We start from the raw sequence: 27,900 nt of genomic DNA, 5'->3' as shown, positions 1-27,900 counted from the left end.
TTCACCTGTAGTCCCAGCTACTTGGGAGACTGAGGCAGAAGAATCGCTTGAACCCGAGAAGCGAAGGTTGCAATGAACTGAAATCACGCCACTGCACTCCAGCCTCGGCGATAGTGAGACTGTCTCCAAAAAAAAAAAAAAAAAAAAAAAAAAGTAGTATTCACAATTGCTTCTGAAATTTCAGGGATTTAGGGCACTTAACTTTCATTCTCTTTCCTCATTCTTCACCTCAAATACACATCACCAAACAAATTTTCTGTATTATTGGGTGGGTGTGGCTGGTTTTCTTAAGACTTTTGTTGCAACCCCTTAGGTTAAAAGTTTCACTATCATTTGAAATTGGTCACAAGACTAGGAAAGTGCATTCACTATAGAACTATTTAATAAGTTCACCCAGTTTGAAGAGCTAGACTTTTATGTGAAGTCAGGCCAGTTGAAGACATTTACAAAGAATTAGTTGTTTGTTATTGCTATGTGAGTTGCAAGAATGGAAAAAAAAGAAATTCTTTCTTCAATACTTCCTTCCAGGCTGAGTCATCACTAGAGAGTGGGAAGGGCAGCAGCAGCAGAGAATCCAAACCCTAAAGCTGATATCACAAAGTACCGTTTCTCCAAGTTGGGGGCTCAGAGGGGAGTCATCATGAGCGATGTTACCATTGTGAAAGAAGGTTGGGTTCAGAAGAGGGGTAAGTGCTCCACAAACTGAAAATAATACGGTTGGTAAGAGTGCTAGCAGTGAGTGGTGTCTTAGAAGTTGATCTTTTTTTCTGATACTGTTAAACTGTGACATGCTATTCTAGTAAGAGAGAAATGATATTTAACATGTGTTAGGAATTTGCTTGTTATTAAGGTATTTGTAATTCTTGATTTTGGGCATTTGTAATCTAGTTAAGTTAGATTTGACTTTCTGGTATGCTGTGTGTACGCATGTTACAGAAAGTGTTATATTTTTCTGTGGTGTTTACAGGTTCTGTAATCTGGAGAGATCTTTATAATCATTTAATATATGTAAAGTACTATCTTGTATGCATTTAATCACATATAAATATATACATAAGAGAATGAAGCCAACTCAGATGGTGGCAGGGGAATGGCTTAAAATAGAAAATGGGATAGGGTTCACCCACAAATTCATGGATTACCCATAAATTAGGTAAGTAAAGCCCTGATGTAAAAGGCCAAATGAATACAAGGATTTTGTGTGTGTGTATGTTTATGTTTAATTTCATATTTTTATTTTTCATTATCTAGGTGTAGTATACCTTGTTCACTCCTTCTTTAGACAAATAACTTCAGCACATTATTATTTTTTATTAAAAGAAGAACTCTTCAATATAACAGTTTATCATCTGTGAGATCACCTGTTTATGCGGTCAATGTATTAGAAATTTAGACTTTAGTTGCTAGGCAACTACTGTTTACCCGTTTACTCACATGGCCAAGTTGAGTAGATGAGGACAGTTCTGTTCTCAGAACTTTTTCATTCCTTTATATCTACTTTCTGGTTAAAAGTTGCCTCTTAAATTTTATTTTTTTTTGAGACGGAGTCTCACTCTCACCCAGGCTGAAGTGCAGTGGTGTGATCTCAGTTCACTGCAGCCGCCACCTTCAGGGTTCAAGCGATTCTCCTGCCTCAGCCTCCCGAGTAGCTGGGACTGCAGGCGTACACCACCATGCCCAGCTTATTTTTTGTATTTTTTAGAAGAGACAGGGTTTCACCATATTGGCCAGGCTGGTCTTGAACTCCTAACCTTGTAATCCTCCCATCTTGGCCTCCCAAAGTGCTGGGATTACAAGTGTGAGCTACTGCGCCTGGCCTAAATATAAATTTTAATATTCTTTGAAGATCTGTGATAAATACCTATGCTGAAAAGCTGTTGTCATAGTTAAATGTGATTATGCATTATTTTTAAAATGAGCCTTATTGAGTTGTAACTTGCATAATTAAGCAATGTTAAGTTATAATTTGATGAGTTTTGTTAGATATATACAGTAGTGTAGCAAACACTATGATCATGATATAGTGGTTATTTTCATTACCCCAAGAAGTTCATTTGTTCTCCTTTGCAGCCCAGTCCTCTTCCCTTAACCCTGGCAACCACTTTATCTGCTGGTACTATAATTTTGCTTTTCTAGAATTTAGTATAAGTGGAATCATGGAATACGTAGTTGTTTTGTGCCTGATTTCTTTTACATGGCATAATACTTTTAAATATTCATGTTGTCATTAGTTTGTTCCTTTTTATGGTTGAGTAGTATTTCATGGTCTGGATATATCACAGTTTATCTGTTAAACACTTGACATTTGGGCTGCTTCTAGTTTTTGGTTAATACATGCATAAAAAGTGTGGACATTTTAGTGCACGTCTTTGTGTAATATGTTTTCATTTGTCTTGGGTAATAACCCAGGAATGATATTGCTGGGTTGTATGGTAAATGTATGCTTAACTTTATAAGAAGTGTTTAACAAACTGCCCAGCTGTTTTCCAATGCGCCTGACCATTTCTATTGTCAAGTGTCATTTCTTTCAGTGTCATTCTCTTGTTAGAAATTAGGGAAGCATTTTCAGATTTCAGTGCTCTATAAAGGCTTTTTTGGTTTCCTTTTTAAACATATTTATATTCCTACTTTTTTTGGAGGAGGATGGCAAATGACTTAAACCTTTTTGAGGTTTACTAGTCTCTTAAAATCTGTTTTTACAAGATTGTTGTGAGGGTTAAATGAGGTGATGGGTGTGGATATATTTTTCACAGTTTTAACACAGTGTAAGTTACTGCTATCTCCACATGTTTATCAAGGATTTAGGATGATTCTTGAGTCTGTTTAATAATTATATCTTTGAAATACCATAATAGAAAGTGTTTAGTTCATGGATTATAGAAATGAGAAGAAACGAATAAGAATTTCCTGTCGTTTTTCCTGTAGTAGTCAGGGAAAGGGGTCTTAATAATGTGTATGTGTTTGTTTGGCGATGAATAGTCACGTAAACATAAGAATTTAATACACAAAGGTATAAAATGAAAAATACAAGTCTACTCCCTATCTTTTCTACCTCCTTTGTCAGAGGTAATCATTTTAGAACTTTTTTCATATTTTTAATCTTCTCATAATTATGCCAATTATATATATATATATATATATATATATAATATACCAAACTTTAACCTTATGTAACCTATCTCCTCATTGTTAAAAAAAAAAAAAAGGATTTATCTTCTAATACCAATTCTACCTTCTTCCTTTTATTTATTTTTTGGTTGGCTTTATGATTAAACTTAGAGCTGTTTGACAATTTAGAGTGTTCAGACATTGTCTCTAAACTTGCCACTTTATAAGTTTTAAAAAAGAAATAACATTCCTCCTCATCTTTCCCTTGAATTTCTCACATTCCCTGTCCAGTTTATGCCAACCATAACATTTATTTTATATGTCAAGGTTTATAATATTTACATTTGCTGATTCTGAAAAGCAGTTAAAATATTATGTTTTATAAATACGGCTAAACAAAGTGGTATGATTAAATTCTTAGAGAACAAATGGATTTATTTTAATTTACTTTAAGTTCTGGGATACATGTGTGGAACGTGCAGGTTTGTTACATAGGTATACATGTGCCACGGTGGTTTGCTGCACCTGTCAACCCGTCACCTAGCTTTTAAGCCCTGTGTGCATTAGGTATTTGCCCTAATATTCTCCCTCCTCTTGACCCCACCCCCTGGCAAGCCCTGGTGTTTGTTGTGATATTCCCCTCCCTCTGTCCATGTGTTCCCATTAGAGAACAAATGGATTTCTTACACTCTTTTGATACTCCAGAGCGGCCATACTTTAATTTGGTTTATAGTTTGGACTGTGACTAATTTTCCTGGATTTTCTAATTACCAAATTTACCCTCTGTTGGTGGAAGAATTCAGGCTTTCATTATATCATCTGGTTATCCAGCTTTTTAATTATACTGTTGAAATTCTAGCATGAAGTTACTTCTTTTTGAATATGATGTTCAACTAACATCATGTTATTTGATTCTTGGACAAATTCTATACTTTCTTAGATCTTACATCTTTTCATTTTAGATTTGTCTTATCATTCTCTAGAGTACTTCCTGAAGTAACTTTTTCAGGAGGAATGTGTGTGGGTGCTTGTCAGTATAATGTTTGAAAATGTCTTTTTCACTTTCACACCTGATACATACATTGGCTGGGTATAGAACTCAAGTTTAAAATAATTCTCTTTCAGAATTTTGAAGGTTGCATTCATTCCACTGCCTTTTAGTAACCAGTTTTACTGATAAGGGATTTGATGCTAATAGGAATCATTTCTTTGTAGGCAACTTGTGTTTTGTTCCCTAGAAGCTTTTTGTGTTGATGACTCTTCTCCTTGGAATTATAAAACTTAAGGAGGATGAGTTATAGTCCTTTTACAAATCGTTACCTATTTTTGAAATTAAAAATTTTTTTGTTTAGAGATAGTCTTGTTATGTTGCCCAGGCTGGATTTAAACTGTGCTCAAGATCTCCTGCCTCAGCCTCTCCAGTAGTTAGGACTACAGGCTGTAGTCCTTTTTATATTAATTCTATCAATGTTTGCTGAACCCTGGGAATATTAAAGTTTAGGTTTTTCTTCTACTCTGGGAAATCTATAATTCTTTGATTCCTTCTTTCTTTGTATCTTCTTTGTATGCATTTATTTTCTGAAGCTTCTGTATTGATTTGCTGTTTCAAAGGTTTTCTTTCATTTTCCATGTCTTTTCTTTCTGTCTCTCTTTAAATGGGAGATTTCCTTGAGTTTTTCTTTTGGCCCTTTACTGATTTATTTATTTCAGCTGTTACTTTGTATTTCTGGGAATGTTTTCTAGTTCATAGTCATCTGCTTTTATCTTATAGATGTAAGCTTTAATATTGGGACACTACATAGATTTAGAATTTTTTTCTCCTCTTTGAATAACTCAATTTGTTATAGTTCTTTTTTTGTGGTGTTAGTTTTCTTCACCGGTAGTCTCTGTTTGCCTGTACATTCTAGTATGAAAAGTACTAGATTTACTAGTAGTACCTTCTCTTTTTTATTTTTCCCTGTATTTATAACAAGTTAGATTCACTAAATGAGGATTTGTGATGGTAGTAATGAACTACTCTTGAAAGCATTCATTGAAATACTGGGGGAAACTAAATTTGACATTTTTTCCTCCACCATTTTTAATTTATTCCTTTAGAGGTTTTCCGTATTGTTTAGCAATAATTTTGTATTTTAGCCAACTAAATTTGATTATATAGTTTATTGTAATTTGGCTGGATTCGGGTCAAAGAATTTCTTCTAAAAGAGCATTATTATATTTACTGCTAATTTATCCTGGACAGAATATTATCACTTGAACTTTGGTGTACTCATTTGAAAATAAATATGTTAAGATCTGCCTTCTCTACTTCACAGTGTGGTTGTGAGCATTATGAGATAATGTGCATAGAGGAGTGTTTTAAAATTATGTACTCAATAAAAGATATTGATATAGTAAAGCTATATAGTTATTTGAATGTTGGTCTTTTTTCTCAAGCCTATATTTATGAATCAGTTCTTGTTATCTCTTTTCCAGATATAATCCAATTTGTACTTTTAATGTAAGTTGATTTTCAGTAAATATCTTCTTGGAAAATAACAAAAAAAGGACTGAAAGATAAATATTGATTATTATGTGGGGTAAATACTTTCCTAACATTAGTTATTAGTGATATATGAATAGCAAAATCTTTTTTATTTTTTTTTTACTTTTATGGACAGTAGGAAATGATGAATATTGAGATACCACATTAACATAGTATTGTTGTTAGAAATGGCAGTAGGTAAAAGAAATATCATGGAGCAAACATCAAGTGAAGTATTACCTGCATTTTCCTCCTTGATGGATCCAGGAGAGCTCCCTACAGCTTGGTTGCACATCAACATAGGAGGTGTCTATGTATATATTAAATACTAATTAAATTATCTTGCACAAAGATGAACCTGTAGATATGTTCTAGGTGACTCTAAATCTCTAAATTCGATTTCAATACTTGTATTAATTTTTTCCCTTCTAGCTAGTGATAATATTTGCTACGAAGACACTTGCATTAAAAAGTAGGAAATTTAACTAGTTTAAAAGGCCTAAATTACAGAATTAAATAAATTGCAATGCTGTTGCTTAAGGGCTTATTACAATTTATTAACTTTCATTTGCTTCGTAAAACTTTCATAAAAACCCAAGTAGTCTCTTAGAAATGTGGAAAGTTAGTTCCTTGATAATAAGTTAAAATCTAATGTATAATTAGTCAATTCATAATGTTACTGTTTTGAGATTGGTATAAATCTAAGAGGTGGTTTTTATGATTAAAAGCATTTTGATGAAAATGCTGCATGCGTGTGTTATTTTATTATACTTTTAGTATCTAACAAATTGAACTTTCATGTTGTATTCTCTGTGAGTAACCAGTTTTGACTTTCTAATAACTTTTTCCCTTAGTTTTCCTTGATCTAACTTTGTCCTTTGAATAATATTTTTGTTATATTCCATGACATGGTTTATTTAGATTAACTAGAGTGTTGGTATTTGGTAATTCCAGGGTAAAAATTTTATGTCTATGAGTTGTCTCACAAGATAGCTTAATTCTGCTGCACAAAATATACTTTAGCAACATAAAGATTGTGAATAGGTTATACTGTAAGATGTGATTGTTGTCATCTAGTCAAATTTAACAAATTGTTACGGAAAACAAAATTTACAGTTCTTTGTTTAAAAGTTCAGGGGCCTTTTTTATTTTGTATATGCATGGGTTTTTTTTGTTGTTGTTATTGATTTGTTATTCACAAAGTGACTTTAGAAATATGAAATGATTAGGAGAAAGAAAATGACAGTATGATTTCCTGTTTACTACCCAGCAGCAAGCTTTTTCCATAGAGAATGAAGAGCTGCGGTAGCGACTGTGTAAACCACGTGGTACATTAGAGAAGCTCACTTTGACTGTTGAGGTTATACATGGAGAATAAACATAAGAAAATTAAATTTATTTTCTAATGGTATTGAAATTCTGAGATTTAACTAATGTAGTTACAAGACTGTAAAATTAGCTTTTCTTATAGTTTCAATATATTCGTTTTGAAAAATTCAACCAATAGAACCACATGGAGCCAACCATCAAATAAGCTTTCATGTACATTTTAGAGTTAATTATAGAATTATAAAGTTGCTGTTAAACATACCCTTGCTCCTTCTCAATCAGCAATCAAGTTTTATATATTGATTACAAAATTATGATTGTATAATTGATGATTACAAGATTATGTAACTTGAAGTCTTATGAAATTCACTTACTAATATTAGTTTAAAGATTTTCTGCATAGATGGTCAAGTTATCTGCAAAGATGTACGGTTCTGCCTTTTCCTTTTCAATCTTTATTCCTTTCTTTTTCTGGTTGTATTTCACTGGGTAAGACCTTCAGTACATTGTTGAATAAAAGTGGTAAGAGTGGATTTTTATTTTTTTTTTTATTTTTTAATTTTTTTTCTGGAGACGGAGTTTTGCTTTTGGTGCCCAGGCTAGAGTGCAATGGCATCATCTTGGCTCACTGCAACCTCTGCCCTCTGGGTCCAAGTGATTCTCCTGCCTCAGACTCCCAAGCAGCTGGGATTACAGGCATGTGCCACCATGCCCGGCTCATTTTGTATTTTTAGTAGAGATGGGGTTTCTCCATGTTAGTTAGGCTGGTCTTGAACTCCTGACCTCAAGTGATCTCCTCAGCCTCCCAAAGTGCTGGGATCACAGGCTTGAGTCACTGTGTCCGGTAAGAGCAGATATTTTGCCTTATTGCTCATCTTATAGGGAAAGCATTTATTTTACCACTAAGTATCATGTTAGCTGTTCCTTTTCTATTGCTGCCCTTTATCAGGTTGAAAAACTTACCTACTATTCCTGGTTCAGAGAGTTTTTATCATGAGTGAGTGGGTGGTCAGTTTTTTCTAAAGATTTTACTGCTTCTATTGAAATAGTCATTTGATTTTTTTCCTTTGATTCTCTTAATATGGTGAATTACTTTCATTGATGGAATAAATTCCGTTTGTTCGTGATATATTTTAAAAATATATTACCAGTTTAGACTTATTGATACTTTGCTAGGGGTTTTTTTTTTTAACAAGAGCATTGATCTGTAAATTTAAGTTTTGATATCATGGTTATGCTGGATTCATAAAATAGGTTGGGAAGCATTTGTTTCTCATAAGGTGGGTTGTATTTTTTCTTGAGTGTGTGATAAAATGTATAAGTAAAGCCATGGGTTGGAGCTTTCTTTTATGGGAAGATTTTTGATAATAAATGAGATTTCTTTAGATACAAGGCTATCCGTATTTTCTATTTCCTCTTGTATCAATTTTGTTAAATTGTGTTTTTTAAGGATTTTGTTTTCATCCAAGATGTTCCTCTAAGTTACTGGGTGTAAAGTGTTTTTTTTTTTTTTTTTTTTTTTTTTTTTTTTTTTTTTTTTTTGAGACAGAATTTCACTCTTGTTACCCAGGCTGGAGTGCAATGGTGCGATCTCGGCTCATCGCAACCTCCGCCTCCCGGGTTCAGGCAATTCTCTTGCCTCAGCCTGCCGAGTAGCTGGGATTACAGGCTCGCACCACCATGCCCAGCTAATTTTTTGTATTTTTAGTAGAGACAGGGTTTCACCATGTTGACCAGGATGGTCTCAATCTCTTGACCTCGTGATCCACCCGCCTCGGCCTCCCAAAGTGCTGGGATTACAGGCTTGAGCCACCGCGCCCGGCCCGGGTGTAAAGTTTTTAATATTCCTTATCCTTTTTTTTAGTGGAGACAAGATCTCACTCTGTTGCCCAAGCTGATCTTGAAGTCCTGGCCTCAAGCAATCCTCCCACCTTGTCCTCCCAAAGTGCTAGGATTGTAGATGTGAGCCACTGTAGCTGGGCTCATCTTGATTTTTGAAGGATTTTTAAAATTGTATATAGGATTCTAATTTGATAGTTGTGTTTTTTTCATCATTTTAAATGTCATTTCATTTTCTTCTGGCTGCCATTGTTTCTGATGAGAAGTCAGCTGTTATTTTGATTTGCTGTTTCCCTATATAGTCATGTGGCATTGATGTGGTTAGGCTTTGTGTCCACACCCAAATCTCATCTTGAAAATTGTAATCCCTGTGTGTCAAGGGAGAGACCAGGTGGAGGTAATTGAATCATGGGGATGGTTTCCCCCAAGCTGTTCTCATGATACTGAGTTTTCATGAGATATGATGGTTTTATAAGGGGCTCTTCCCCTTTCACTTGGCACTTCTTCCTGCTGCCTTGTGAAGAAGGTACCTTCTTCCCCTTTCCCTTCTGCCATGATTGTAAGTTTCCTGAGGCCTCCCTAGCCATGCTGGACGTGAATCAGTTAAACTTCTTTCCTTTATAAATTACCCAGTCTCCGGCAGCTTTTTTTTTTTTAATTGAGATGGAGTCTTGCTGTGTCACCCAGGCTGAAGTGCAGTGGCGCAGACTTGGCTCACTGCAGTCTCCTCCTCCAAGGTACAAGCAGTTTTCCTGCCTCAGCTTCCCTGAGGAAGTAGCCAGGACTACAGGCATGTGCCATTGTGCCTGGCTGATTTGTGTATTTTCATTAGAGATGGGGTTTCACCATGTTGGCCAGGCTGGTCTTGAACGCTTGAGCTCAGGTGATCACTTGTCTTAGTCTCTCGAACTGCTGGGATTACATGTGTGAGCCATTGTGCCTGGACTTGGGCAGTTTTTTTTACAGCAGCATGAAAATGGACTACCGTAGCCATATAAATGATGTTTTTGTCCATAACAGATTGCTAATGATAGAGGTCCCATGAAATTATAATATGGTATTTTACTATGCATTTTCTATGTTTAGATACACTAATATTTATCATTGTATTACGGTTGCCTACAGTGTTCAGTATAGTAACATGCTGTACTGACATCTCCTCCTCACTTTCGAGCTATTTTGGCAGCTCTGAACTCTGTCATCTGTCTATTGAAGCTAGGTTATCTGAGTTTTAGCCATTTCACTCTAGTTCCAAGGAATGGGAGAGCGCCTTGAGTAAAAAGTCATATAAGTGCGAATCTCATCTGTAGCTTCCTGCTTTAAAGTCAGTTTCCTTCAATTTCTGCCTGCTTTTGCAGCTTTTCTACTGCTTTCAAGTTGTCATTTTTTATATTTTGTATAGGGTTTATAATTTTATATGTAGGCGGGTTACTCTGATAAAAGTTGCTATACTACTACTGAAAGTGAAATTTTGCTAGGTATGTGTTTTAATGTCTAGATACACAAATTTGTTTAAGCCTCACAATTCACATACTGTTGTATTCCAATTTAATCTTATAACAAATTATGAGATACAGAGGATTATGAGAAGTAGGAGTGCAATTTATAAAATTCATCAGAAATTATGATGACTACAGGTTGAGTTAATAATAGTTTAAACCAACTGAGTTCCAATCACTTATCTGGGAAAATAACTTAATCTTTTCTTAAGCACTTATGTAGGATTTCAAGCTAGAAGAGACATTTAAAGTTAGCTAGTTTTTTTCTTTTTCTTTTTTATTTTAGAGATGAGTCTTGTTATATTGCTCAGGCTGGTCTGAAACTCCTGGCCTTCGGGAGTCCTCATGTCTTGGCCTCCCAAAATGTTAGAATAACAGGCCTGAGCCACTGTTGGTGGCCTCTCTAGTCTTATATCCATTCATTTACAGATTGGAAAACTGAAGCCGTATTTCAAGTTAGGTATAGAGCCAGGACTGTTACCTGAGATTTCTTTATTGCTGGTCTTGGATACTTCATATTTTCTTTCTTTCTTGACATTTAGGAATAGATTGGATTTCTTTAAAAAATATTTTGTATCATGTTGGGGAGTTGCTCAGAAGTTTTGGGTGGAAAGGTTTAAAATCCTTTGAGAATGGAAAAGGGGGAGTGTCTTCCACCTTGTGGAATCCTTGCACCGTTTGAGTAGTAGTATTCACCGCCCTACATCCCAGTGGAGAATGCAGAGAAGCTGTACCTCCTGAACTTGTGTTTTCTCTCTTTAAGTAACTGTTTCCATAGTTTCTATATACTTTGACATAGAGAAACTTTCTTTAGTTATGTTGGTGGCATTTTGTAATCAATCACATTACCTTTTGATGTGATAGCTCTGCCACCTACCACTAATTTTCTGTTTTTGGTTATGCTAGTTTTTCTGCTTGGCATATTTTTCCCCTCTGTCTTTTTAAGTGAAAATCTCCTATGTCATTCAAAGCCAAATTACATCACCTTAGCATTATTTACCCAGATTGTGGTCTTACAAAATTAGAATGATTTCTTTTGTCTGTATAATACTGGAACAGTTTCCTGTCTTTACCTCCTTACGACTTTTTATTGATTTGTTATTACATAGACCTGTTATTTCTCCTTTCCATTGAAAACTCCTTGGCAGCACTGAGTCCAGTACAACTTTATATTTTGTACAGTTTATAATTTTCTTTCTGAAATACAGTTGACCATTATCTTGAACATAGTAGTCTCTTAATCAGTATTTGATGAAAGAATCGGGAAGAAAATAACAATTCTATGCCGGGCGTGGTGGCTCAAGCCTGTAATCCCAGCACTTTGGGAGGCCGAGGCGGGTGGATCACAAGGTCAAGAGATCGAGACCATCCTGGTCAACATGGTGAAACCCCATCTCTACTAAAAATACAAAAAATTAGCTGGGCATGGTGGCGCGTGCCTGTAATCCCAGCTACTCAGGAGGCTGAGGCAGGAGAATTGCCTGAACCCAGGAGGCGGAGGTTGCGGTGAGCCGAGATGGCGCCATTGCACTCCAGCCTGGGAAACAAGAGCGAAACTCCATCTCAAAAAAAAAAAAAAAAAAAAAAGAAAATAACAATTCTAGAAGTTCAAATACTAGTATGTCACAGATATTAGGGCAAGGGACTGGAACTGGGACAGCTGAGGCAAGATAGGAAACACAGACTAGATCACAGTTATGAAAACAGCCTAATGTTCAGGAGAGGATTTTGGTAAGGGCAGCACTGGAATTCTAGAACCATGTTGTATATCTGTTAAGTTTTTGTGTGTGGTAAAACAGACCTGACAGGGTAGGAATTGGTAGATTTGACTGAATGGTTATTCCTGGCAAAGGCGGTGGGCTATACCCTTAGTGTCCCAGACTGGACTAGTACATAAGGTATCTAAATCAGGTAAATGGGACAGTAGATTTGGGAGTATTGTGGTGTCTGTGGTTTGGAAGATTGATGCATATTTAAAGGATAATTTTTGCTTTACTCTTAGAACTGTAAAGTACCTCTGATTTCATGAAACCTAACTTTCTAAGCCTATAAGAAGAATCTTTTCTAGTGTGTTTCTGATGGATCACTTACCTCAGATATTGTGGACAACTAAAGTCTCACTGTATCTGTTTCATTAATTTATAGCTCAGAACACTGGTGGTCTTTGTCTGCCCTCCTGAGCAATATAAAACAAGTTCTGTTATTCTATTTTATAGGCCTTCGGATTTTTGAAGATTGCTGTGATGTCTTCCCTCACATCCCTCTTTTTAAGCAAAGTGTTCTTAATTCTTTATTGTGCTTTTTATAAGACAGAGTTTCCAGCCCTCTCATACATAGTACAGTTGTCCCCCAGTATCCATGGGGGATTGGTTCCAGGACTTGCTGGAGATACCGAAATCTGCCAGTGCTCAAATCCTGTACTTAAAAATGGTATAGTATTTGCATACAACCTCACACACCCTCATGTATGCTTTAAATAATCTTTAAATTATTTACAATACCTAATCCACTGCAAATGCTATGTAAATATTCTGTGTAAGTAGTTGTTACACTGTCCTATTTAGGGAATAATGGCGAGTAAAAACGTCTTAAGTGTTCAGTACAGATGATTTATTTTTTCTGAATATTTTTGATTTGTGGTTGGTTGAATCCACAGATAGGGAACCCATAGATATGGAGTGCTGACTGTATTGGTGTCCTACGGTGGAAATAGCTCCGTTTGTCAGTGTTTCTCTTACAACATAGTGCCCAGAAGTGAATGTGTTTCTGCAGATGTGGTTGGTGCAGGGAAGAAGAACAGTGAGACTGTTAGCTTCTTCTCATAATCTGTCACTGTAGGGGCCTTCAGTGCAGTCAAAGGTTGTAGCCACCTTTTTTTCAGTTTTACTCTTTAAAGGAACTTTTATTATATTTTGATTATATAAATAATTTACAAAGTCAATTTATTGTCCAGATGTTACCAGTTTACATTCCTAGCACTAATATGAAAGGTTTCTGCTTTCATATACCATAGTCATTGCTGGACGTTATTCTTTTTGGTTTTTGCCATTATATTGCTGTTTTATTTTACATTTCTTTGTTACCAAAGTTTAACTTTGTTTAAATGAATTGATTATTCTTGTTCTTAGTCAAGTTTTAAATATGAGGCCTATCCTTAAACAGGTCTATACATTTTATGTTCTTATTTATTTGTAAGAGCTTTTTGTGTATTGAGAATAATACCTTTATTTGATGTTTTTTGTTATGAATATTTTTCTAGTTTGAACGTACCTTTTAATCTTATGGTATATTTTTGCATTGTAAAATGTTTTAGTTGTTAAATAGTTAAATATGTCAGACTTTTCCCACTCAAGGAGACCATTGAGGTGATACTTAGAAACTCTTCACCTTTTTCCTTTGAGGATCGTTGTGATTGAAACCTAATCTAAGTTATCTTCTTAAAAAGAGTAAAGCAGTAAATATATAGGATATGGTGTGCTGCTTCTACTTCCATATTCTTTCTCAGAAATAACCACTGTCAAGTATGTCATGCCAATATAGAGCTAAAATTTTTCAGAAGTACTTACCTAGAAAAAATGCCAAACTATAGGTAGTATTTTCCCCTTGTCAAGAGATTCAGATTAAAGAGATTAGGCAGGGTCAGGAAGGGGGATAATTACGGAAATGAACCTTTTACACTTTATCCTATGTAAACATTGCATCTTTCTGTTTAGCCTCACATTACATAAATGATATCATAATCACTTACTTTGTCTTAGAGATTTATCCATGCCATTGCAACCTGGAACTCAAAAAATAAAAAGTGACTAGTTTGACTTAACTTGCTTTTAGTGAATCTGTTCTTTCTTCTTGTCCATCTACTTTAAAAATGTCAAAGTACATCTGATGCTTGAAACAACACAGGAGTCAGGCACAGACCATCTGCACAGTCAAAAATGCACATATAACCTTTAACTCCCCCACAGTGTAACTGCTAATAGCCTACTGTTGACCGGTAGCCTCGCTGATAACATAAACAGTCTGTTAACACGCATTTTGTATGTTTTATGTAAAATGTACTGTATTTTTACAATGAAGTAAGAAAAAATGTTAAGAAAATCATGAGAGAAAACGTATTTTTCATCAAGGGGAAGTGGATCATCACAAAGGTCTTCATCCTTGATATCTTCATGTGAAGTAGGCTGAGGAGAAGGAAGAGAAAGGGTTGGTGTTGCTATCTCAGGAGTGCCTGAGGCAGAAGAAAATCCAGGTACAAGTGGAGCCATTCAGTTAAACCCATGTTATTAAGGGTCAGCTGTACCTGTATATGTCATTTGAGTGTAACCGTTTAGAGGATGGAACTTAATTTCAAATTCTGGCTTTGTCATTTATTAGTGTCTGTGGGCAAAATCCTTAATCTATCTTAAATTTCTCTGTAAAATGGAGATGATAAAAGTGCCTACTTTATATGGGTGTAAGAATCAAAGCTCATAATGTGTGATTAGCTCTTATCAGACTGCATGGGACATATTCCATAGTAAATAATAGCTATTTTATTTAATCTGTAGAATATTACTAGTTTGATATGAACTTTACTTATGTTTAGTATTTACACGCATCCATTGTTTGCTTCTATATAGACAGTCAGGATACTTGCCCTTTTAAGTTTTTTTTTTTAAACACCCTTCAGATGCTATATGTTGCTCAGAAATCATTGATATTAACGAACTCAAAGTGATAAGCTACTTGATAACTATCAATATCAGTGTTTTCATAGTGATGTTTCTCTTTGGAGAACACTAGTGTAAAAGAGGAGTTAATCAGTATTCTTTTCCTATCATCTGGCCTTAATGTTGTACTCTCTTCCTCAGGCTTTATATTTCATAATTAAAAAATTCATATTTGTCTATAGTAATTAAAAAAATTCATTGTATGATTTCCAACTTCTAATAGTTGTTTTCTACATTTGGTCTTCATTATGATACTGCTCCTATATTTTTCAATACTTTTTCTTAAATTAATTAGTACTAAAACAACAAGTACCTACATTCATTCATTTCCTCCCCCCCACTCAGGATGGGGTAAGGCCAAATAGTTACCTTTTCGTTCTTTGGTTAAACTTTAGGACTAAAAATGTGTGCTGTAGAACACTAACTTCCTTATCTTACATGTTTGGGAGCTAAGACATTTCATCTAAAATTCCTGGGTCAAGAAATAGAGGTTTACGTTTATTTTTTAATGTAGAATACAAACCAGTATAGAAAAGCTATAAATGAAAATGAAAGTAGCAAAAATTGAGAAGACAGGGCAAGGGTATCTTAATTTCTCAATCTTTTTAGTAAGAAGGCAGTTGATGTGGTTTAATAGGTGACAAATCAAGAAACATTCTCAATGCTAAAAGTATTAAAAGTGGCTGTTTTTGAGAAGTGGAATGGAGAATGAGGGCTTGTATGTATGTGCGCTTGTACGTATGGGAATGGTGGAAGAGATACTTTTGTTTTTGAGTCTTACATTCTTTTATGTATTACTGAGTTACCGCTTTCTACATGTTGGTTAATAAAACATCCTACATGAATCCAATTTATGAAAATAAAAGCATACTTTTTTACATTGATAATGTATAAAAATTGGATGGAAATATACCAAAGTATTAAAAGCGGTTATTTCTGGGTATTGAATTTTTTTCCTTCCTTAGGTTATTTTGTATTTTGTAAAAAGAGAAGATATTTAGGACTTCCCAGCATTTAATTTGCCCTGGGTTTAATTTGTCATACTTATTTGGCATCAGAATGCTTGTTTTCTATTTATACAAGTACTAGAACTTTTTAAATTAAAGGAATTGTATATCATATTCTTCGAATGCTTAGTAATGGTGGTGGTCTGCTGAAAATAAAACCTAGCCAACAGTAACAGCAAAAAAGGACATTTTTTCCCCCCTCTTAAGGGTGTAGGTGGGCGGTTACAGTTAGCAGATCAGGATAGAATCATCAAAGATTGAAGCTGTCTCTGGTTTATCACCTTTAGCTTGTTTGCTTTTCATATCCTTGTTGCTTCAAGGTTTCAAGATGGCTGTAGTAATGGGCATTACCTCTCTGTTCAAGGCAGTCAGATGGGAGATGGCTGGTGTCAGCCACTCTGTCCCTTATGTTAGGAACGCAAAAGCTTTTTCAGAAGCTGTCAATGAGACTTCCTTTTTCCAAAACTGGGTTATGTGCCACCCCTAGCTGTGAGAAAGCAAGTATTTGGCTTTCAATTTTTATAGTGTGAGATGGCAAGTGTTAAGAGGTTTTATAATTGATGTGTGTTAGCCAACCAGTCTGGTACGAAAAGTTTTGGTAAATATAACTAATGTTTTTGTACTTTAGTTCTCTACCAGATATCCAGGAGAGACAGTAGCCTTTCTAGAGGTCAGATTGACAATTTGGCACACCAGCGTTCTCTAAAATTTACTTTTGTGGGGTTATTCTGAGATGCAGCCATTTTGTCTTTTCCTAGGAGTACTAGGTTTATGCTCCCTTCTTAAAAAAAAGATAGTTTTGGTATCCTGAAGTGATAATGAATTATGAGGCTATTAGGAATAGTGCTGCAATGAACATACGCTTGCATGTATCTTTATAATAGAATGATTTATATTCCTTTGGGTATGCATACCCAGTAATAGGATTGCTGAGTCAAATGGTATTTCTGGTTCTAGGTCTTTGAGGAATTGCCACACTGTCTTGCACAATGGTTGAACTAATTTGCTCTCTCACCAGTGGTATACAAGTGTTTCTACTTCTCCACAGCTTCACTAGCATCTGTTGTTTCTTGACTTTTTAATAACCACCATTCTGACTGGCATGAGATGGTGTCTCCTTGTGGTTTTGATTTGAATTTCTTGAATGATCAATGATACTAAGTTTTTAATGTTTTTTTGGCTGCATGTATGTATTCTTTTGAAAAGTGTCTTATGTCCTTTGCCCACTGTTGAATGGGGTTTTTTTTCTTGTAAATTTGTTTAAATTCCTTGTAGATTCTGGGTATTAGAACTTTGTTAAATGGCTAGATTGCAATTTTTTTCTCCCATTCTGTAGGTTGTAAATGGCTCATATTATTTTGAGGTGTGTTCTGTAAATACCTAATTGAGAGTTTTTAATATTAAGATGTTGAATTTTATCAAAGGGTTTTTCTGAGTCTTTTGAGATAATCACGTGGCTTTGTTTTCAGTTTTGTTTGTGATGAATTATGTTTATTAATTTGCTTATGTTGAACCAGCCTTGCATCCTGTAAACGAAGCTGATTTGATCATGGTGAATAAGCTTTTTGATGTGTTGCTGGATTCAGTTTGCCAGCATTTTATTAAGGATTTTTGCATTGATGTTCATCAGCAATATTGGCTGAAGTTTTCTTTTTTTTGTTGTATCTCTGCCGGGTTTTGATATCACAATGATGCTGGCCTCAAAATGAGTTAGGGAGAAGTCCCTCCTCTTCAGTTGTTTGGAATAGTTTCAGAAGAAGTGGTACTAGCTCTTCTTTGTACCTCTGGTAGAATTCAGCTGTAAATCTATCTGGTCCTGGGCTTTTTTGGGTTAGTATGCTGTTTATTACTGCCTCAATTTCAGATTGTCATTGATCTCTTCCCAGATTCAACCTCTTCCTGGTTCATTCTTGAGAGGGTGTATATGCCCAGAATTTTCCCATTTCTTCTATATTTTCTAGTTTATTTGCATAGAGGTGTTCACAGTATTCTCTGATGGTAGTTTTTATTTCTGTAGGGTCAGTGGTAATATCCCCTGTATCATTTTTTATTGAGTCTATTTGATTCTTCTCTCTTTTCTTACTTATTAGTCTAGCTGGTGGTCTATTTTCTTTTTTCAAAAAAACCAGCTTCTGGATTCGTCGATTTCTCCCCCGCCCCCCCCCCCCCCCAATCCCCGAAAGAGTTTTTAGTGTCGCTATCTCCTTTAGTTCTGCTCTGATCTGGGTTATTTTTTTTCTTCTGCTAGCTTTAGAGTTTGTTTGCTCTTGGTTCTCTAGTTCTTTTAGTTGTGATATTAGGTTGTCAACTTGAGATCTTTCTAGTGTTTTGATGTGCGCATTTTAGTGCTATAAATTTCCCTATTAACACTGCTTTAGCTCCGTCCCAGAGATTCTGGTGTGTTGTCTCTTTGTTCTCATTGATTTCAAGGAACTTCTTGGTTTCTGCATTAATTTCATTATTTACCCGGGAGTCATTCAGGAGCAGGTTATTCAATTTCCATGTAGTTGTGTGGTTTTGAGTGAGTTTCTTAATCTTGAGTTCTGATTTGACTGTGCCGTTGTCCGAGAAACTTTTATGATTTCAGTTTTTCTGCATTTGCTGAGGAGTGTTTTACTTCCAATTATGAGATTGATTTTAGAGTAGTAAGTGCCATGTGACACCAAGAAAAATGTGTATTCTGTTGTCTTTGGATGGAGAGTTTTGTCGATACCCATCAGGTCCAGTTGATCCAAAGCTGAGTTCAAGGCTTGAATATCCTTGTTAATTTTCTGTCTAATATTGATGATGGGGTGTTAAAGTCTCCCACTGTTATTGTATGGGAGTTTTAAGAACTTGTTTTATGATTCTTGATGCTCCTGTATTGGGTGCATATATATTTAGGATAGTTAGCTTTTCTTGTTGAATTGATACCTTTACCATTATGTGATGCCCTTCTCTTTTGATCATTTTTGGTTTAAAGTCTGTTTTGTCAGAAACTAGAATTGCAACCTCTGCTTTTTACTGCTTTACATTTGCTTGGTAAATATTCCTTCACTCCTTTATTTTGAGCCTGTTTGTGTCTTTGCATGTGACATGGGTCTCTTGAATACAGCACACTGATGGGTCTTGACTGTTTATCCATCTGGTCCATCTGACAGCTTGCCATTCTGTGTCTTTTAATTGGGACATTTAGCCCATTTACATTTAAAGTTAATACCGTTAGGTGTGAATTTGATTCTGTTACGTTGTTAGGTGGTTGTTTTGCAGACTTGTTGATGTAGTTGCTTCATAGTATCATTGGTCTTTGTACTTCAGTGTGTTTTTGCAGTGGCTAATAATGGTTTTTCCTCTTCATATTTAGTGCTTTTGCAAAGCAGGCCTGGTGGTGGTGAATTCCCTCAGCAGTTGGTTGTGTGAAAAGGATTTTATTTCTCCTTCGCTTATAAAGCTTAGTTTGGATGGACATGAAACTATGGGTTGGAAATTTTTTAAAAAAATATTGAATATTGGTCCCCAATTTCTTCTGGCTTGTAGGGTTTCTGCTGAGAAGTCTGCTGTTTGTCTGATGGGCTTCCCTTTGTAGGTGACCTGGCCTTTATCTCTGGCTGCCCTTAACATTTTTTCTTTCATTTCGACCTTGGAGAATCTGATGATTATGTGTTTTAGGGTTGATCTTCTCTCGGAGTATCTTACTGGGGTTCCCTGGATTTCCTGAATTTGAATGTTGGCCTGTCTTATTAGGTTGGGGAAGTATTCCTGGATGATATCCTGAAGTATATATTCCAACTTGGTTCTGTTTTCCCCATCTCTATCAGATACCCCAGACAGTCATAGGTTCGGTCGTCTTATATAATCCCATAGTTCTGAGAGGTTTTCTTCATTCTTTTTCATTCCTTTTTCTCTAATCTTGTCTGCCTGTCTTACTTCGGGAAGATATTCTTTAAGCTCTGAAATTCTTTCCTCCACTTGGTCTGTTTGACTGTTGATACTTGTGGTTGCATTGTGAAGTTCTTGTGTTGTGTTTTTCAGCTCTATCGAGTCATTTGTTCCTCTCTCAACTGGTTATTCTGGTTAACATCTCCTGTAATGTGTTATCATGGTTCATAGTTTCTTTGCATTAGGTTAGAACATGCTCCTTTAGCCCAGCAAATTTGGCTATCCACCTGCTGAAGCCTACTTCTGTCAGTTCATCTAAGCGTTCACCTAGTTGTGTGCTCTTGCTGGAGAGGTGTTGTGATCATTTGGAGAAGAGGCACTGTTTTTTCTGTTGATTCTTTCTCGTCTTCATGAGTTTATCTAGCTTGGATCTCTGAGGCTGCTGACCTTTGGATGGAGTTTTTATGGAGACGTTTTTGTTGATACTGTTGTTGTTGCTTTCTGTTCGTTTTTCTTCAGTTAGGTCCCCCCTTCGTAGGACTGCTGCAGTTTTCTGGGGAACCCTTCTGACCCTATTCACCTGGATCCCTCCCGCACCTGGAGGCGTCACCAGTGGGGGCTGCAGAACAGCAAAGATGGCTGCCTGCTCCTTCCTCTGATTTCTGTCCCAGAGGGGCACTGTATAAGATGCCCTGGTGTAAGTGGGAATGCTCCTGTATATGGTGTTTGGTGATCCTGTTGGGGGTCTCTCTCAGGAGGCACAAGATCCAGGACTGCTAAATGAAGCAGTCCGGCTGCCCCTTGGCAGAGGAGATGCGCTTTGCTGGGGTTATCCCACTCGTCCAGACTACCTGGATGCCTCAGAGCCAGCAGCAGGAAAGAGTAAGTCTGCGGACGCACAGATGCTGTGACTGCTCCTCCCTGCAGGGGCTCAGTCCCACGGAGGGCAGAGTTCTGTCCCTCAACTCCTACCGGAGTTGCTAAAATTCCTGCAGGGAATTTTACCAGGGAGGCCCTGCCTGGTGAGGAGGGATAGGTCAGGATCTGGCCTAAAGAGGCAGTCTGACCACCATCTGCCACAGCCACTGTGCTATGGCGAATCCTCCTGGGTCGATACCGTCCAATCTCCCTGGCACCAGAAGGGGAAAAAACGGCAGACTGGAGCTACAGAGTTGGCTGCTGCCCCTCCCTGTGGGGGCTCAGTCATCTTAGGCAGCAAGCAGTTGCAGTGATGGCTGCTCTTCCTTCCCTGGGGAGTTGAGTCAGCAGGCAGCCGCAGTGATGACTGTAGCCCCTTTCCCTGGGAACTCTGTGGTCTTAGGCACTCTCCAGCTGAGTGGCCACCAAGAATCTGCACAGCTCTGTGCTTGGGACCCAAGGCCCTGGTGGCATGGGCTCAGGAGGGGGCATATCCTGATCCACATGTTGCGCAGATCTATGGAAAAAGCGTGGTTTCCTGGGCAGGGTAGCACGGTCACTCACTGCCTCCCTTTGCTGGGGGTGGGAGCTTCCCTTGCCTCATGTGGCTCCCGTGTGGGCCACTGTATCATCCTCCTTTTCCTCACTCTCCACGGGTCGTGCCAGCTGCCTAGTCAGTCCCAGTGAGAGAACCCCGATACCTCAGTTGCTGCTACAGGATTCACTTGCTGTTTTTGTTGTTGTTGTTGTTTTCTTTTTTCTGTCTCTCTTTCTCTCTCTCTTCCTCCCTCCCTCCTTCCCTCCCTTCTGCCCTCCCTTCCTTCCTTCTGCTGCAGCTGTTTCTAGTCGACCATCTTGATTGGCCCTTGTCATTGTGATTTCTTTGGACTTCTGCATAACATTGCCGAATAAATTACTATCAAATCAGACTTGTTTAAAAAAGTTAAGTCTTCATTGTTTTCGTAAATTGTTGGATAAACTTTTATGTTAATTTTTCTTACCAGTTGGAGATACTGTATTATTCAACACCAATCCATTTTTTTCTTAGTCCAAAAAAGTATTATTGCCTTATACTTTTGAGGAGTAAAAAATTTTTCTTGTAAACGAGCATATTTGTGTCTAGTTTTTGGACAAACTAATTTCTTTATTTACTTCTAGAGAAATATATGCCAGAAACTGGGATGTGTGAGATACTGAGATGAAGACACACCTGCCCTCATGGAGTCTAGAGTCTAGTGGGAAAAAAGGACTTCAAGATGAGTCAATTTCCTCATCTGTAAAATGGGGGTAATAGGACCTGTCTACCTCGTGAAGGTTTTTGTGAGGATTAACTGAGTTAAATTATATAATAATGACTTAGAATTTTGCCAGGTACATAGTAAGTATTCCATAAATGTTGGCTGCTGTTACGATTTCTACAAAATCAAAATTTGTATAAAGTGCTGTGGGAAGTGCAGACTAGGCAGGGGTTGACTTTCTAGAAAGTCAGGGGAGTGATACAGTTTTATCCTGCTCTCAATTCTGCTTTGTAGTTTCCTTGTTCATCTTTGCTACTCTGATACTTAGTGCATAGTAAGTCCTTAAAAACTGTTCAATGAATGAATGAAATGAATGAAGCAAAGAATGAGAATATACCTACGTAAGTGGGATTGTTAAGACAGCTTCTTAAAACATCTTAAAATAGATGTGAATAAAATTTGAAGATTTAATATTGTAATTTAGCGTTCATCTTCCATGCCTGACTTAATCCATGGATAGAATTTAGAATATTTTTCAAGCAAGTAAATAATGGAAGATAGTTTAAGAAATGAAAAAGCTATTACTTTCAGCCAGGGTTTTGAAACAAGCTGGGTTTTCAGACTTTTTGAGATAGTCTTATTCTGTCACCCAGGGTGCAGTTCAGTGGCATGATCTCAGCTCACTGCAAACTCAGCCTGTTGGATTAAAGCGATTCTCCTGCCTCAGCCTCCTGAGTAGCTGGGACTACAGATGTGCACCACCACGCCTGGCTGATTTTTGTATTTTTAGTAGAGAAAGGGTTTCACGATGTTGGCCAGGCTGGTCACAAACTCCTGACCTCAAGTGATCCGCCGCCTGCCTTGGCCTCCCAAAGTGCTGGGATTACAGGTGTGAGCCACCACGACTGGCCTCAAACAGTTTAATACTTTCTAGCAGGGTTTTGAAATACAAGTATCTTATACTACAGAATAAAGACATTACGCATGTATTTTGGCAGTGTTGTGTTGTAGATCATTATTGCTCCATCAGTTACCAGTGTTGTGTAATGGACTACCCGAACTTTTATTGGTTTAAGACAATAATGACTTACATTTTTCTCATGATTCTGTGGTTTGAGTCCATGGTTCTTTGGTGATCTCACCTAGAGTCATTCTATGGCTGCACTTAGAAGGCAGCTGAACTTAACTGAAAGATGCTAGAATGGTTTATTCCCATATTTGGGTCCTTGGTGCTTGAATGTTGGCTCACAGTGCCTCAGTTGCCCATGTTGCCCTTCTCCAGCAGGGCAGCCTGGATTACTTTAGAGCATGTTACTAAGAATAGAAGCCACCAGCTCTTCTAAAGACTAGTTGCGGAAGTGGCATATCTACATTTTTTTGTGCAACAAGTCACAAGATTCACCAGCTCAGATTCAAGAGGAGGAGAAATAAGTGGAGTCCATCTCGTCATGAGAAGAATGATAAGGAATTTGTGGCCTCCCTTAATCCACCATGGTAGCATACCACCTTATCTTTGATTAGATATTTGTAGCCTGTCCTCCTTATCTGCCCTTTATCCCCTAATAAGTTTTATTTTTTATCTTTTTTCTTCATTTTCTATGAATATTTGTAGTTTATCTTCTCTGTCACTGGTTCAGATTTCTATTCTTTTGATATAAAATGTTTCTACAGTGGATTTTTGTCCCGTCTCTGTGTTGTTTTACTTTGCCTAGATGCTTTTCTTTTCTAGTTTACAAGTCATGTGTCCTACATTTTAGATGCCTTTTCTTGGTGTTATTTTATTTTAACTTTATGTAATCTATTTAGAATTTTACTCGGACTATAAATAATCGATGCAGTAGAAGCACTAAAGGTAGTGTCAGAAATAGTAGAGTGGTGCCTACCGTGTTACGTTAGTGACATTAGAAGCCTATATCTTTAGTTTAGGGATCTAGTGGAACATGACCAGAGATCCCCTTTTGCCTGAGATACCCTTAGCTTTTGATCATCACTATTGAGAGTTAAATACTTTCACAAAATAAATGATAAATTAACCTGAGAATATAAGCTGTGTAAGCAAAACTTCACAATCGAAGTGTAAAACAAGTGGAAAATGTTCTTCTTCATTCTACACATGAAATTTTGTAGTTATTAGAAACAATTATTGGTCAGAAAACTCCTTTTGCCAATGTTTAATAGAACACATTCATGAATATTTTTGAGTTTACATCTTCCAGTGATACATAGTCATCCCATGATCCTAGCAGTTCATAACCTTTGGAATCAGAGATCTTACTTTTACTCTGTATCCGATGTTCTCCCCCGATCCCACTACCTGCCTCTGTTGCAAGGCTGCCATCCTCTCAGCCTCCCAAATTCAATTTAACTGTCACCCCACTAGTTATCTCTCACTGCATAACAGATTACCACGAAACTTAGTGCTTTAAAATAACAATAAGCTACAGTTTCTGTTGGCCAGGAATTTAAGACCAGTGATGCAAAAGGCGTGGGAAAACTACCATCAGCACTTCTGTTCAAACAAAGGACAGTTAGGAGATGTGTGGGAGTCACTGATCCATAGCAGTTCTGAAATCCAGCAGGTGTTTTGAGGTAACACCTTGGATCTTTCTAAGATCTTAAAGGACTTTAAAGTCACGTCTTCAAAACAGCCTGGATATTTCTAAGGTCTTAAATTAAAGACCATGAAAGTCATATCTTTAGCCTGATTTGTAGATCATGTTTTTCCGTGATGTCCTAGATTTGATCTTCTCCAGAATCCTTTTCTTTTTTTTTTTTTTCTTTTTTTTTTTTTTGATACAGAGTCTTGCTCTGTCGCCAGGTGCCAGGCTGGAGTGCAGTAGCGCGATCTTGGCTCACTGTAACCTTCGCCTCCCGGGTTCAAGCAATTCTCCTGCCTCAGCCTCCCAAGTAGCTGGGACTACAGGCATGTGCAACCACGCCCAGCTAATTTTTGTATTTTTTAGTAGAGATGGGGTTTCACCATGTTGGCCAGGATGATCTCGATTTCTTGACCTCTTGATTCACCCACCTTGGCCCAAAGTGCTGGGATTAGAGGCGTGAGCCATCGCGCCCGGCCCCGTTTGTTAATTTTAATATCAATGATGCTGTGAAGTTGCTGGTAATTTTTAAGGCCTATAGTTCCTCGCTCTTTTTTCATTAACAGTACTCATTTAGTTTATCTCCATTCTTTTAGATTGTGTATGTAAACACTACCTTCAGTGCTACTGCATCTTTATTTATATTCTGAGTCAATTTTTAAATAGATTACATAAAGTTAAATGATACCAAGAAGAGGCATCTAAAATGTAGGATACATGACTGGTAAACTAGAAAAGAAAAGCATCTACGCAAAGTAAAACAACACAGAGGCCAAACAGAAATCCACGGTAGAAAGAAACAGTTTGTATCAAAAGAATAGAAATCTGAACCAGTGAAACAGAAGACAAACTACAAATATTCATAGAAAATGAAGGGAAAAGATTAAAACTTAAAAGGGGAGAAAGGGCAGATAAGGAAGATGTTGATTTACATGTGATTGAAAAGAGGAAATTACTTTCACTTTTAACTTTTTATTTTGAAGATTTTGAAATATATAGAAAAGCTGAATATATAGTGTTTATGAGCACGTAAACATCCTTAACATTTTGTCACATTTGCTTTATGCAGACTTTACTTTTTTTTTTTTTTTTTTTTTAAATTTTGTGGCCAGGTCTCACTCTGTTGCCCAGGCTGGAGTGATCAAAGCTCAGTGCAGCCTCTAACTCCTGGGCTCAAGCGATATTCCTGTATCAGCCTCCCAAGTAGCTCGGACTACATGTGTGCACCATGATGCCTGGCTAATGTTTTAATTTTTAAGAGATGGGGGGCCACTAGGTTGCCCAGACTGATCTTGGCCTCCTGGGCTCAAGGGATCCTCCTGCCTTGGCCTCCAAAAAAGCTGGGAACACAGGTGTGAGCCACTGTGCCCAGTCCATATACTTTTAAATTTTTTAATTGAATCATTTGAAAAGAAGCTGTAGATATCACTTTATCTCTAAGTTCTTCTAGCCTGAATTTCCAAGGATAGGCTATTCATAATCACAGTATCATGAATACAACTGAGGAAAATCATATTTCATAATTATATCTAATATGGTAGTCCAGAAAAGCTTATAAAATCCTGGGTCCTTACAGTATATTTTGTTATGTCACCCGAGAATCTTTTATTCTAGAAAATAGAAATCTGACATTATATTGCTTTCTATGACATTGATTCTACTTCTTTTATTATGTACTTTTTTATTTCCATAGATGCTTGGGGAACAGGTGGTATTTGGTTACACAAATAAGCTCTTTAGTGGTGTTTTGTGAGATTTTGGTGAACCCATCACCCAAGCAGTATATACTGACACTGCTTTTGATTCTAATTTTTTTGAGGATTTTATATCAGTTGTTTTGTGGAATGTCCCAAATTCTGAATTTGTCCAGTTTTTCCTCATTATTAGATTTAGGTTGAACCTTTTTGGGTGAGAATACTACATAAATGATACATACTTGATCAAGAAGGTGACTGCTGGATCTCTTCACTGTAAATATATTTTTTCCTTATTTATAAATCTGTGGGATGATAGGTTCCCAATAGCCCTTTCCCTTCATTGATGATAATTGCCTGAATCAGTTTTTACATTATGAATTACAGGGAAATTGCTTTTTAATGGCCATATGTAATAGATCCATATTTGAGATCCATATTTACAAGGAAAGATGTGTTACTACCACTGAAAGAACCCACTCTAGGCTTTTCTTTTTTTTTAAAGTTAATACATTTGGATCATGGATGTGAAGATTATTGTTGTTGGAGTTTCATTAGTGAATAATTTTGAAAAACTTCGGTTAGAAACAAGTTAATGACAGATCTGTCATATCGTTTTAGAACTCCTAACAATGAGACACATCAAACAGCTGTGTGGTACTTATTGAGACTCTACTAAGGTTTAAGGAGGCACACCAGCTAATATAATGTACTTAACATTAGAAGTTGTAACCTGCAAGTACTTACCTGTTTAAGAAGATAAGACATATATGCATGTAAAGGTAGAAGAATATTTGTGGCAGGAAACCAAAATGCTAAATGCCTGGCTTAGTCAGCTAATGCATTTGGTATTCAGAAAGCTAGCATGTTCAACTTTGACACCTGCAAAGCACTGCAGGCATATGAAATGTCTTGATGATGTTTTTGACATTCTGAATGAACTTGGACCTTTCAAGTGTTTCTTCCCTAATAAATACTTACCAAGTTCCTGTTGTGTTACAGCAACTAAAGAAACAAAAAGAATAAAACATGCCGTTTGCGCCTGAGGCATAGCTATTGGATGAGGTGAAAACCACAGGAATCTAAAATCATTTAAAAAGTGCTATAGTAAGGTATCTGCTTAGCGTCATGGTTCTATAGAAGAGAGGACCAGGAAGTCATGTTCATTGGGTGATGGGTGTGTGGCAGGAAAGGCTTCACAGAGGAAGGGACATTTGAGACTGATAGGAATTTTTTTGGCTGAGAAAGGAAGGAAGGGTATTTTAGGCAATAGAAGATGGGACAGCATGCTGAGGAGAGTGTGTATGTGAGTGTGTGTGTGTAAGCCATGGTTTTAGGGGAGACGATGCCATTTTCAGAAAATTTGGGGGTAGTTCTAATTTGGGAGGGAAAATGTTTATTCAGCCTTTTGTGTGTGTGTTGTAATTTTGCCTCATATTGGAGAATAACAGTTTTAATGGTAGATACAATTTTTCAGAGAAAGCATATGGAAAATGAACATTGAAGAATGGACTGAATAATGAACATGAGAAACATTTACTTTACTAACAGGGAATGAGAGGAAAAGGAGACCTGTTTAG

At 36.8% G+C, this 27,900-nt stretch overlaps 1 protein-coding gene across 3 annotated transcripts in view; it reads left to right on the top strand.

The window, feature by feature from the left end:
- The first annotated feature begins 528 nt into the window (after window positions 1–528).
- The window catches only part of AKT3 (AKT serine/threonine kinase 3), a 318,464-nt gene continuing 291,092 nt past the window's right edge, over window positions 529–27,900 (top strand). For 2 of the 3 annotated variants that reach the window (XM_039464326.2, XM_039464325.2), the window contains exon 1: window positions 529–686. In XM_039464326.2, the coding sequence (XP_039320260.1) occupies window positions 641–686 (46 nt within the window). In that variant the 5' untranslated portion in view covers window positions 529–640. The remainder of the gene's footprint in view (window positions 687–27,900) is intronic. The other variant, XM_074385420.1, reaches the window with a different exon arrangement.

The sequence above is a fragment of the Saimiri boliviensis genome, chromosome 14 (assembly GCF_048565385.1).
Source record: "Saimiri boliviensis isolate mSaiBol1 chromosome 14, mSaiBol1.pri, whole genome shotgun sequence".
In the NCBI taxonomy this organism is placed as follows: domain Eukaryota; kingdom Metazoa; phylum Chordata; class Mammalia; order Primates; family Cebidae; genus Saimiri; species Saimiri boliviensis.
This window is presented reverse-complemented; position numbering and strand designations above follow the sequence as displayed.